Source organism: Carettochelys insculpta, chromosome 7, assembly GCF_033958435.1.
Source record: "Carettochelys insculpta isolate YL-2023 chromosome 7, ASM3395843v1, whole genome shotgun sequence".
Classification (NCBI taxonomy): domain Eukaryota; kingdom Metazoa; phylum Chordata; order Testudines; family Carettochelyidae; genus Carettochelys; species Carettochelys insculpta.
This window is the reverse complement of record NC_134143.1, coordinates 8,492,053-8,505,323: the sequence shown is the minus strand read 5'-3', so window position 1 is coordinate 8,505,323 and position 13,271 is coordinate 8,492,053. Positions and strand designations below refer to the sequence as shown.

General features: G+C 47.8%; 1 protein-coding gene across 2 annotated transcripts in view; it reads left to right on the top strand.

Moving 5' to 3' along the window:
- ARHGAP22 (Rho GTPase activating protein 22) overlaps positions 1 to 9,597 on the top strand; it is a 180,557-nt gene extending 170,960 nt beyond the window's left edge. For both annotated transcript variants that reach the window (XM_074999409.1, XM_074999408.1), the window contains exons 7-9: positions 154 to 275; positions 1,512 to 2,403; positions 8,736 to 9,597. In XM_074999409.1, the coding sequence (XP_074855510.1) occupies positions 154 to 275; positions 1,512 to 2,403; positions 8,736 to 8,964 (1,243 nt within the window). In that variant the 3' untranslated portion in view covers positions 8,965 to 9,597. The remainder of the gene's footprint in view (positions 1 to 153; positions 276 to 1,511; positions 2,404 to 8,735) is intronic.
- Positions 9,598 to 13,271: the final 3,674 nt, after the last annotated feature.

Genomic DNA, 13,271 nt, shown 5'->3' with positions numbered 1-13,271 from the left:
GACTTAAAGGCAGGCTAGTCTCACCCCACCCTACCTGCAGGCCTCAGTATTAACCATGTTTATATGGTAGTGCCTAGGAAGAGACAAACCCCTCTCTCTCCCCCACCCCCTCACTCTTTTTCTGTTTTCTTCTTCTGGGGGGTACTCCTGAAGATTCCTGGATGAAGTTCAGTCTCACTCCAGCATGAACAAGATGAGTGTTCAGAACCTTGCCACAGTCTTTGGCCCAAATATACTGCGGCCCAAAATGGAAGATCCAGTCACCATCATGGAAGGTGGGTGTTCTTGTGGTGGACCTGCATGGAAATCTCTTGTAAAATGATGCTGTTAGAAATCAGATGGCATCTGTCATGCACACTGTGGATAATATGCGAGGGGAGCCATCACCACCAGCACACCAGGCGTGCTCTGCAAGGCCTGTGCCTGGGGCCTTCCGTTTTCTCTAGCTCTTGTAACAGCCTCCCCTATGATCCCTACAAGGAGGTGACGGGAGTATGTGTCTGGGAGTGAGACAGTGCTGTGCGTTCCAGAGCTGGCATGTATGCTTCCCAGCCACAGTGGAGAGGTAGCCTTCCAAATGTTGTCTTGCAAAGCGTTTGCTATGCAAAACCACGTGCGACAGAGCTTTGTAAGACCCAGGCAATCGGTTTAAACGCACCATTCATTTGGAATCAACGTACTCTTAAAAGTCTTTAAACTGTACAAAATCCCTAGAAAAATTCTATTCCTAACGTGTCCCAAACAAATGGGTGGCAGGAAACGGCTTTGAATGGAAGCCTGGATTCAGCTGTAACTGTGGAGATGGTACTGATGCCAGCATTATAAAGCAGGTCCCATCGAGGTGAGGTCCCTTTTCTGGGTTTGTGGCTCCATCAGAGTCAGAAAAGCAACCACAAATCTCTGGCTGTGCTGCAGCTGCCTTTTCAGGGGGCAGCATGGTCTGGTATCCTTGTCAACGCTGGATGACTTTGTCTTGAAAAGCAACCACTTTCCAGGTTGCATAACAACTGTCCAATACTTCAGGACAGGATTGAAGATCCTTACCGTTGCATTCAAAACTGAAGTATTGGAAGTTAGATGGACTGAATGGTGCAGAAAGCCATTTGTTTGGCTTATGTATGTAACCTGCCCACCTGAGTAACAAGTGCGCAGGAAAATTATACTGGTATAAGGCTTTCTCCAGGGCTCTTTGCTTAACAGAGGGAGGGAGCCTGGTGTAGTGGTTAGGGCTGGGGGAGGGCAGTGGGAGTTAACCTCTTGTATTGTGGTAAGTGGTCTGAGTCAGCGTCTTCTGTGCCTCAGTGATACTCACTTCCCTTCCGCAGTCCTTGAGAGAGAGGTGCTCAGAGTCCTGGTTATGTGTTGCTGAAAGAGATGAATTGTGCTTGGTGCTCAAGGACTTGCCCCTGCCTGGAAAGCCCCTGAGTTCCTTACAGACAGGAAACCAGCATCCGAGGCCATCTTGTTTCTTGCAGTGAGTTGAGTTGTTGCCTCTGTTCTCTTTCCTGCAGGCACCTCGCTGGTCCAGCACTTGATGACTGTGTTGATAAGCGAACATGGACAGATCTTTGCTGCTTCGCAGGCCGATGCAGCAGGGGCCCAGCCAGAAGCTCGATCTGTGCTGCAGCGTAGCATGGTGGAGTGGATCTCTGAGGAAGAGGGGGAGGAGAGCAGGGTGGAAACGAGTGGCCTCCGCCCTGCCAACCTCCCTTCTAGCAGTGCTGTGGCGCCGGATGCCACCCCCAGCTTTCTGACTAAAAATGCACCTCCGGAGCGTGGCAGCAAAGCCACCAGCCCCAGCAAGAGAGTGCAGACATTACCCCCCTGGAAGTACTCCTTCCGGCAACAGGGGGCAAGGTCTGACAGCCCCAAGCTGGGTAGCTCATCCTTAGATCTTCCTAATCTCTCCTCCAGCGGGAACTGGCTGATGAACGGACTGTATTCTCTCCGAGGCCACCGCCGGACATCCTCTGGGGAGAGGGTGAAAGACTCGAGTTCGTCCCAAAGACTCTCCACCTACGACAACGTTCCCTCCTCCAGCCTCTCCCTGAGCGCACACAGCATTGCCAGCACAGCCTGGTCCACCTCGTCTTGCGAGCTCTCAGTCGTTGATTCTGTCAGCAGCTGCCCGGCCTGCAGGGCCAGTGACTCCTCTGCTTTAAGCTCCCTCAAAACAGAATGGGCCATGCAGGGCTCATTGTCGCAGAGTGAGGTCAAGAGCGCGGAGCTGGAGAACAGCCTGGAAAGGTTTGAAATGTGCGTCAGCAGCTGCAGCGAGCAGAGCGATCTGGTGGCCGCTTCCAAAGACTCGGCCAAGTGCTCCAGGGCTCTGCAGAGTCTGGTTTCAGAGCTCAAGTCAGAACTGAGCAAACAGAGGACTGAGTACGAATCTAGTATGAAAAGGTAACGCAACTACCAGCTGTGACTGATTGCTCCCTGAAGCATTGTCCTTGTCTGAGCACAACACTCCTGCTCAGACAGAAAACAGACTCCGCTCTGGGCCTGAGCTGCAATGGGGAGCACTCAGACCCAGGGATTGAGTTTGACTTATGAAAGCAAGGCTAAGAATTTGAGATCCAGATCTGATCTTCTCCCAGAGCTCAGCTTCATTCCCCATCTCTAACACCCTACAATGTGCTGCGACTGAAAAACGAGATTTCTGCCCTGGGGGAAATGCCAATATTTTGTCTTTGTTGGTGAACACTGCTGGGGTTCTAGCTCAGTCTGTTGATCTCCTGGGAGCTGTAGGCCAGCTGGAGAGCCAGGCCACATGTGAGGAGAGGGAATGGGGCACCCAAACAACTCAGAGGCACTAAAGCTGCCCAGCCTAAAGCGAAAGGTTGGGTTCAGATTTTACCATTGGAAAATTCCACCAAAATCCAACTTTTCTTGAGGCGGGGGAGCATGAGAGTTTTGACAGAGCCCCATTTTCCAACAGGAATGTGATTCAGTTGCAATTTTTAGATTAGCCCTATTTGCAACTTTGCTCACGTCTAAAGTGAAAGTACAGTCTGCGCTTGGACTCCTTTTTGTGTAAACACCCTTGAGCACAAACAGGCACAACTTGAGCAAATTCTTGTGCTGGTTTGAAAACGGCACCCTGCTTTAGAGCCTGGTCCTGCAGGCATTGCACATGCAACTCTGCAGCCTCCAGGAGGCTCAGGGCACACAAACATAGGAGCTGCAGGCTCAGAAGGCTGTTTTAAAGTGTGCGTGTGTTTTATAGGGCTATTTGCAGGTAAGCACAGAGGTAAGCATGCATATGAAATGTATGGGGGGTTACAAGACTTGGATGTGCTGTTACGTATGAGAGAGACAGGCTGATGGATGGTGCCATGTTGTTCTATGCACCTAGCTCTTATGTAGCATGGTCATCTGTGGTGCTCAAAGAACTTTGCAAAGGAGGGAATCATCATTATCCCATTTTTACAGATGGGGAAACAGAGGCATGGCAGTGTGGTGATTTCCCTAGGGTCCACCAGCAGGCCCTGCTGAAGAAAAGTTTTATGTTCGAGTGTGTGGTGTAACTGCATTAGACACAGGTTGGTGCAGTAATAGCTGGTGATGCATTTTTTGTAAATAGTAGGGCCCTTGGAGGTTACATGTTACTTTGATCCTTATTCACAGGCTGTCATGTACATGGTGAGCAGGGGCCCGTTACACCGAGTGCTGTTCAAACACAGAACAGAAGAGTTTAGACTGGTCTAGATAGATGCCGTGCAATTTTCAGTCGAGTGTTTGTTGTTCCTCATTGTTTCTTATATGTTACAAGTAATTCAGTGGCTCCTCCAGTCTGAGCTGGGACCATCTAGTCTGAGCTGGGATTCAGCCCCATAGAGCCCCTTTCTCGCAGCTGTTTGTCCGGCACCTGCCGTCTTGTCTCAGTGAAATCCCAACACAACCACTTCCTTTGCTGCTTTTCTAATGTTCATTGTAAATATTTATCTTCATATCTTCATAGGCTGGGGGGGAGGGAGTTCTGCAGACCATAACAAGGCGGGTGTTTTCTCCAAGCAAGTGGCAAGGGCCTTGTGCCGTCTTGCACAGACACAGATCAGACTGCCCGAGTCTATGCCCCAGAATGTGCCACGTGGGCAATCACTTGCCATGGGCTGCTCCTGAAGAGTCCGAGCTTAGCTGAAGCTGTTTTGTGGGAAACGGTTGGGGACGGGAAGCAGTTTGGGAGTCCTTCCCAAGGTAGCTCCCTTCTTGGTGGAGAGGAAAGTTTGGGAGGTATTTGCTCAGGTGTCCCCTCTCTGCAGATCCTGGTTTGCTCTTTTCTGTTATGCATTGTGACTCCACCATTCAGAGATGTGCAGGGAAATGGTCATTTCTCCTCGAGTGGAGCCTGCTTTCCTGAACCATCCGATCTCTTACCCACTGGGTCATAGGCTGCTGGGCCTTGGTACAGGCTGGTTTATAAGCTGGAGCTGTTTATAATCTGTTTCATCTTTGAACAGAGGTTTTCCTTTCAAAACCAAGCAGGATGCACTCACCTCCCATCCCCCTCCAGGGGACTCATGCGCACATGACAGAGCTGCAGTTGGCCTCAGGTGTGCGGGAGGAACAAAATCTAACCCTTCAATGTGGCCCCTCGGCAAAATATGGGGGTTAGTAACATGCAAGGTGAGGAAAAACAGGGCTGGGGGCGGTGGGAAGCCACCCAGAGCAGTCCATTGACGTTCCCCTGCTGCAGAGACCAAAGTGCAGGGAGAGGTAGAACAATGAATGCTCCTGCAAGTAGTGCTAAGGAACCTGGCATAATTGTCCTGGTTAACAGCCCAGCTGCCTAAACAGGTGAGCGCTGCATGTGGAGTCGAGGCACTGCATGCTGGCATTCCTGCCATGGCTGGGAGAGAGGGGAATGGAAAGGGGAAAGGTGAATGAGTGGTTTGACCCCCTTCCCCCATTTTGGATGCATCTGCAACAGTTTGGATAGCTGGGTGCAAGCCTGCCTTGCAGGAGCAGTGGTACATGGTTGCAGAGGTGGGCAGGCAGTCTTGCAGAGTTCGATGAGTTTTGGCTTTGCCCTCCTGCTCTACTTATTCAGGAAATGTGATGGATTTAAATCTATTTATCTACAAACCTCTTTCTAGTGGCTGTGGGTCTGTGCCTGTGCTTGTATAATGTTCAGAGAGGCATGTTTTAATGAAGGACTTTGCTTTTATTTTGGGTGCAAAGAAGCTATAAGTGTGACCTCATAGTGCTTGAGGCAGAGGCAGGAGTCCCTGGAAAGGCTGCCATGTGCCTGTTGTGTTTGTGTCTCTGTCTCTCAGCAGGAGGTAGGTTTTTTTTAACTGCCAGATAAGAAATCTGTTCCACACAATTTGTGGGTGTTGTAATGATCAGACTCCCTATATTAGAATGCCAGGTGGGAAAAGGACAGCTACAGATAGGACTGCATAGCAGCAGCTCCAGGAGAGATTCTTTCCTCATGGAAACCTCCTGGAGAATGTAAGAGAGATGAAACCACTGGGGCTGCTAAACCTCAGAATTAAAGCAGAGAATTAGACTCTTAACAAAGGCTGTTTGTTTTACAGAATCAGATGGGGAGAGAGGATTTAATTAGCAATTCAGTTCTACAGGATGCTGAAATTTCATAGTAAGACTTTAGGTTTCTTCGAAATTCTCCAGACCTTTTCCAAACCAAAAGCTGGATTTTCTTGCCAGATAACCTGCTGGGTGCTAGAAAAACCACCTTGATTAGAAGCAATAGAATAAAACCTCAGTTTAACGGCACCTGATGTAACCGACTTAGGAAAAAACGGATGCTGTTTGCCAGCCCCATGCCTCCAGCTAAATGCTGGAGACTCACCAGATCCGCCGCCAGGGCTGGAGGGGCCAGAGCAGCTGTGGGGTGGGGTGGGACCTGTGGTGGGGTGCAGCTGCTCTCCTTCCCCAGCCCCGTGTGCATGGAGCATATTGGTGCCTGGCTGCCGCTGCCTGCATGGTGTCAGAGGCTGCTGCCTGCTGGCAGGCTGGGGGCAGCCATGATCCACTTTCTTGTGGGTGGCTCTGAGCTGGGGGCTGGAGGAGCAGCAGTGCTGAGAGCTGCAGGAGCTGGAAGGAGCCAGGCTGGCATTCAGCTCCTCTCCTGGTAATTGGCAGAGGGAGATGGAGGTGTGAGGGGAAGAACGGGGCAGGAGCGAGGAAGGGAAGAGAGGCAGAGGACACAAGTGCCATAGGCTGGGAAGGTCAGTGCCTCATAATACGGGGTAGCCATTCAGCTAGAGTGGACTTTTTGGCATTAATGGACGCCCGTTCCCCATTAGTCCATTAAATCGAGGGTTTACTATATTTGTTTCAAAACCTGTTTACAGTTATCCAGCAGGGACCCAGCCCACAATCTGTTCAGGCAGTGATCTACAAGATCTCCTTGGTACTGGGGCCATCTGGTTAAGGAACAGAAAGGGTGACTGGTTGGTCAAGTCTTAGGTGTGTCGCTTATGGTTGATAAGAAGTTGACAAGGCAGTGACCCTTAGCTGCCAGCGAAGGACTGCTTTGAAATAGCACTGATGCTTCACGTAAAACTGTATGTAGAAGACACTTACAAGCAACTGTTCATTTAACCCAAGTAGATGTGGCCATAGTTTAACTCACACATGAAGCTCTGAAGAAAGCTCATACAGAGACGTGAGTTGCAGACTACTAAGTAAATGATTGGTGGCCCACTGTGTTCCCAGAGACGCACGGTGGACATGGAGTTAAGACACAAATAATGCATTAACGTAGGGGTTAAAAACACAATAGGGCTGTGTATTGCACCAGACTGACAGTACCCTGCATGTCCTGGAATTCAGGTAAGGCTTCTTGGGTTGGGTACCTTGGTAGTAAATGGTAGAGCTGTGTGTAAAATGGATTTCTTAGGAATTGGGGGTGGGGGTGGGCACGCGCAAGCAAATGACCCAGTTGGACTTGATCCTTCCGAAGCTGGGCCCTGGAGAGGAAAACCTGTTTGCTACTACTTACCTGCTCCTCGAAAATCCATATCAGAGTCTCTGAACTGGGTAAAGGGTAGACTAAATTTGTTCTGTACAAAAGCTGTGATGGCCTTGTGACCACCTGTGAATGAGGTTGAAAGACTGCTCCTGCCAGAGCTGCTGGTGTGGGCATGGGAGCAGAGTGTCCTCTGGTAACTATTAGAATGTGAGTACGTCCTTCTAGTGCTTTTAGCTTGAGACTAAAACAGGCCTGCTCTGGAAGAACTGTCCGGTACCCTAGAAGTGGTCAATCACTTATCAGTTGCTGCGGAGAAAGCTAACATAAGTGGGCAACCTGCTAGTACCTTAGTCATCAGGGAGCAAGATGCAAGTCTCGGCCTTGCAGAACCCATGAGAGTGGATGCCTGTGTTGCAGTATTAAAGAAATACGCAGCTGTAGGCCTCCAGAACCATGACAGTTTTATAATGACCCCCAAAGCCAAGTACAGTACATGCCTGACTTTAATGAGTTAGGGGACTGAGTGTCACAAGGATGTGAATTCCTGGAGCGTAGGCTCACAGTGTAGCCTTAGATAAGTTTCTCCAGTGTGTTGTTCCAAGTTTTCCATTCTATATCAAAGTTCATTGGTGTTGGCAAAGCAGGCAGCCTCTTTTGTGACAGAAACCGCAGTGAGGAAATTAATTGTTTTGCCTTCTAAGCAAGATGGGGATGATATAGTGTGATTGACAGATGGGGCCATGTTACATGAGGATAAGATATATTAAATAGCTTCTTCATTTGCAGAGCCAGCTCCATCCTGTGCACTGAATGAGGCAGGGTGCAGCAGAAAAAAATACTACATAATCCTGTTGTTAAGAGACTGGAGCATTATGTGTAAGCACAAGGGGGATGAGCTAAGCCTGTGCAGACAATCTAACCCTTTTGAGTGCTTCAAGTCTTATTTCTTTTTTTTTTTTTTTAAACATGTAACTTCCTAGGGTTATTTTTGCCTTTTTAAAAGAGACATTTTGTTAGGCACAACTGCAAGAACTTCTCCCTTGCTCTTCAGTGAGTTCTGAATTCCAACACAAAAGCCTACGTTTCAACCACTGGCGCTACACACGGCCTTACTGCGGGTAGAAGCTCCATGAGTCTGTCCCATATGAATCTGTCAGATACCACCCTGTACTATGCACAAATCAACCACAGGTGACCTGTGCATGAGCAGGCCCCTGTTAGAGCTTGTGAGGCAGCATGGCTGTCTTTTTGTGAGTGGGATTTGGGTTCCATTCCCATTAGTGGGTGTGGAGCTAGGACTCTGCTTAATTAATAAGGGTTCTGAAAGGCAAGGAAGGACTTACAGTGCCAGTTAGTAGAAGCAGCAAGTCTAGAATGCCTGGCTTCTAATGCAGGTTACATTCCTGTAGGTTAAAGGACATCTCAACATGAAAAGCAAACGCATGAAGGAAGAACAGAACCACATATTAATTTTATCTCAAACTAGTGAAGAGATCAATTTGTAAATCCTTGGAAGGTTGATTCTCTGCCTGGAGAATCAGTAGTTTAAGCTGGTAGAGACGTGCTGTCTCTTTCATGCCTAAAATGGGGTTGAAGCTTTTAATTAATCATGAAAGATTCAACTCAGCATTACATCCTCAGTTGCAGCTGGTATCTCCATAACAAACCCCACTGTTGATGGTATTGTGGAAGATGCTTGTTCTGGCTGTCATACGGAAAACTTGTGTTTTTTCACAACAATCAACCTAGCAGTTGTCAAGGGACTAAAATACTCTTATTTTCTCTTCACTTTAAGAATTGAAGAAACAAGCACTGAACTGAGAAAACGGGTGACAAGGTTAGAAGAGGAGCTGGACCAGGAACGAAAGAAATACACAATGCTGGAGATCAAACTGAGGAATTCCGAGCGTGCGCGTGAAGATGCTGAAAAGAGAAACCAGCTCCTGCAGACAGAAATGGAAGAGTTTTTTTCTACATTAGGAAATCTGACTGTTGCAAGCCGGGCAGCTAAGGTGCCAAAGTAAAGGAAGCAGAAGTTACATGAACTGCACTGTGGTTTTCAATTCCAGCACAACTCATTTTGTTCGGGGTTATTCATGCATCATGAGTAACTCTGCAGTGATTCCCTGCTCCAAGAATTTTTGCTATGGTGTTTTGTTTACATATGTTATAGTATTTGGACTATCAGGGAAACTGTTACAGGCAATGCTGGAAACTGTAGACTGCAGAGGGCTGGACCGGTCTAGTGTCAAAAGGACAACTGTTGCTGCAGAAGTGTCGCGTCTTTGGCTTTACTATGCCACCCTTTGCTGGTCCATGGACAACAATCATGGGTGCCAGGGCCTAAGTGAGCACGCAGGGTTCCCCTGGAGGAGACCGTGCTGCTAGCCTGGCAGTCAGTTTAGCTCCTGTGATGAATTAAGTTGAACTTGGCAGGATTTCTATTCTGTGTGAAACTTGTTTAAAAATCTCCTTGGTGAAAGTTCTTGATGCTTGTCCTTGGTATTAATTTTATGAAGGTGTTTTGCAAAACTAGCTTACAAGCACTTGAAAGACTGGTATCTTCATTAAAGGTTGTCACCCTATTTCCCATTCCCCCCTCCCCGCAACCAAAATCTGACTCTAAATATTACTTACAGCGAATGTGATTTAATAAAGAGCTTGGGTGGGGTGGGGAGGGGAAAGGGAGGGTTACTCCTCCGTGATTTAACGAGACACATCTTGTCTGCTCTGATGTTAAGTCTGAAATAATTGCAGAAATGGAGCTGACCATGGGGCAAGGAGAGAGATTTTTCATTTCCTTGTTGCTCTGTTTAGTTAACAAGGGCTTATTCATTTGAAAGGCCACAGCATGGGAACTACCCAAGCACTTCCAGATTTGGCTGTAAAAGAAAAGTTTTAAATGCAGGCCTAGAAGTACCTGACAGACAGTGGGGTAACCTGATGACACTAAGACAGACAAATTATGTTCCTTGCCCATTGACCCCAATTTTGGCATGGGGAACACTAGTCTCAGGGCCAGAGGTGATAAATCTATTTAATGCCATGTGTGCGTGCGTGTGGCTCTCAACACAGAGGGCTACTATCAATCAGGTAGGCACACAACTACGTAAGACAGAGAGGTCATCACCCCCAGCTTCAGCTGTTACTGAGGGGGAAATCAAGTCTCCCTGGCACCCTCCCAATGCAGCACACTGTATCGTTCCCCCAACATCCAGCACTACGTGCAGGCACTGATGTCACCTGAGCTGTCACGAGCTGGCCTGGGCTGGACACTCCACAGCAGAAATTAGCAATGAAAGAGGCTGGAACAAGGAGTTCAGCACTGCTAGCCCCACAAGGGTAGGACAAACAAGCCAAAGGGGTGGCTTGCAGCTCCGGAGCCGCCATCTGGCTCTTTAAGAAATTCCGTGTGGCTCCTGCCACTATAACTGCAAAGTTTTAAAAAAAAAAACACAAATAAACCAAATGCTGCATCCTGATTGTTTTGCATTTTTCAGTGAACATCTAAAAGCCCAAGAACAAACAGCTTTTCTCTAAATAGCAAATTACATGTCCTGTCGAAGCGCTGGATAACTCCCCCTTCAATACGTGCAGTGCATTGGAGGATATGCACGGGCACTGTTTCTTAATAAATAGCATCAAACCATACTTTTTTATAACCCCCACTTTAAGGACCATCTCATAGGCACATGCATTGCGGTTCTCGAATTACTGACGTTTTTCTGAATTTGAAAAAAAGGGCTCTTTCTTTGTGTTCTTTTGGTTACTGACACCTGGTCTGGGGGCTAGGGTCACAGGACTGTAGCTGCTGTAAAATTTTCAGAGCTGCCCAGGGTTTATCACTCTTCCTCACAGGATTTTCAAAGTCAGATTTATCTGCACTCCTTTGCCCCTGTGCCGTCCCAGCCTTCTCCGTTGTGAGCAGTGGGCAAGGCTACGTCTCCTTAAGCTAATCCATGGCTTTTGGTTCTTTTTGGCTCATGTGCACCTTAGTGTCTCAGGTGTTAGGCACATCCATCCAGTCCCTTTTCTTCCCACAGTGATGAAAGTGTTGCTAATGAGATAAACTCAGTGAAAGCTATTCCTCTCAAACTGTGAATGCTCTGGCAAGAGGGGAGATTCTGTTGTTACCACTGTGGACAGGTTGAGAACCATTATTCTAAGGTACCAAACTACTGTACTTTCAGGAGCCTAATTTGTCTAAGGTTCATCAAAATTAATCAATCAGAGATAAAAAACACAAAAATGCCTCAGCACAATTAGAGAAGTAGTACCGACTTTCTAGTTGATCTATAACATGGTAACAATTAGTATGTACATGTTGCCCTTACATGTCAGCATTAGCATACAGAGCAGTATATACAAATCATTGCCAACATGAAATTTTAGTTTCTGCACTGACTTTGCTGTTTGTTTTTAATGTATCGCACCGTACAACTCGGAAGATCAGAGGCACACGCAACCTTTGTACCCACATTTATGCAGCCTGTTGTAAAACACACTCATCCACGCATTTGCCTCGTACCCCTGGAAGACCTCTTGGCAGTGCTGGTTCAGAACCACTGCATTAAAAGCAATTTGAAATGATGGCAGTAAACAGTCACGCACACCCCTCCCCTGCCAGCATCGGCTTTTCCACCTGCAACCTCTGCCCCAGTCCAGTGTTAAAAGTGCTCCCAGACCCCAGCCTGTTCCCAAGAGTAGCCTGCCACCTGCAGGGCCTGAAAGGAGCTTTATTTGTTGTGCTTTGGAAATTGTTTGGTCTTCATCCATTGGAGTGTATTTTACTATGACTCCAGTCAAGCCAACGAACATGCACCCAGAAGAACTAGGATCCGCTTCCTAAATTCAATGTAGCAATAATATGTGAAGTGGCTCCTTGGGCACTTTTCCTAAAACACTACCATCATACAACAACCCTCTCCCGTGACTAAACAGCAACTGCAGAGGATGCATTTTATGCAGGTATGTCCAGGGACAATCAAGGAGACTGCTTCATTGCATCTGCCCAGCTCACAGGATCAGTAACTGGAGATTTTCTTCTTTATAGCATTTGATTCACAGACATAGCAACTAAATTGTCTAAGTTACATCTATGGCTTCCATACCTGCACAAACCTGGCACTGCTCCCTCATTCATGTATTTATCCTCCGACTAACCTGTCAGGCAGGGAAGTACTACTAACCCCACAGCACTGATACAGAGAAGAGGCACAGAAAGGCTAAGTGACTAGTCCAGGGTCACACAGGAAGGCTATGGCAGAGAAGGGAACTGAAGTTCCCTCCCACAGCCGCAGCTCCTGCATGAACCACCCAGCCGTCCATTCGCCATTACTCTCTGGCACCTGCACAGCAACCATATGAAGTGGTGCTTTCACTTACATGAGTCTCACACTGGGCTGACTAGGGAGCCAAATCGTGTCCCATGCTGGCTACTAGGTGCATAAACTTCTGTTTAGCAAATTATCTAGTTCAGCAGTTGTGGGTTCCAAAGCCAGTTTAAGTGAGTCACCAGGGCCGCAGTGAGACTTGTTGAGGCCTGGGACTGGAACCAAAGTCCGACCCCTGCCTGCCCTGCCCAGAGCTGAAGCCCACAAGCTTCAGCTTTGCCTTCCACCAGGGTGGTGGAACTCAGGCTTTGGTCCCCTTTCCTGGGGTCATGCAGTAATTTTGTTGTGAAAAGGGGGCTGCACTGTCGTGAAGTCTGAGAACCCCTGAGTCGTTCCTGTACAGCATTTGAGATTGTTAAAGATACCTCTCACCCTTACAGTTGCACGGAACATTTTCTGTTCAGTCTGACTGGTATGCGCTGCAGCGGTGTCTTTTTGGAGTGGAGGTCATTGGAAAACCTAGCAGAACAAGCTGCTCATTATATGTTAACCCTGAAAGCTAACACTGACAATTTAGCATTCATCGACGATCAGAGCATGCGTGAAAGAGAAGAGGCATTTTTTGTGCAGTTCTGGGCCATCTAATAGCCACGGTTCTGTCTTTGAGGTGTTGCTTGGAAGTACGATCACTCTCTCTCTCTTTACCCCAACCCACTCCTGCTCCTACTGGCGGACAGACACTACCACAGAAAGAAACATCTACAGACTGGGGAAGCATGGAGGGGAGGGAAGATGAATTCCTGCAGAGATTTGCATGAGGCTGCTGTTCTAGGCTTTCTTTAGCCACTGCCATTAAGGAGGCTGCTTAGTTTATTCAATTTTAGGGGTATCTGTTTATGACAGAAGAGCCTATCACTCTGTTTCATCTTGCAGCTTCATAAAGAGCTTTGCTATCTGCCCCCTTGTCATCAAAACTCCCTCCTGCAAGTGACGATTAC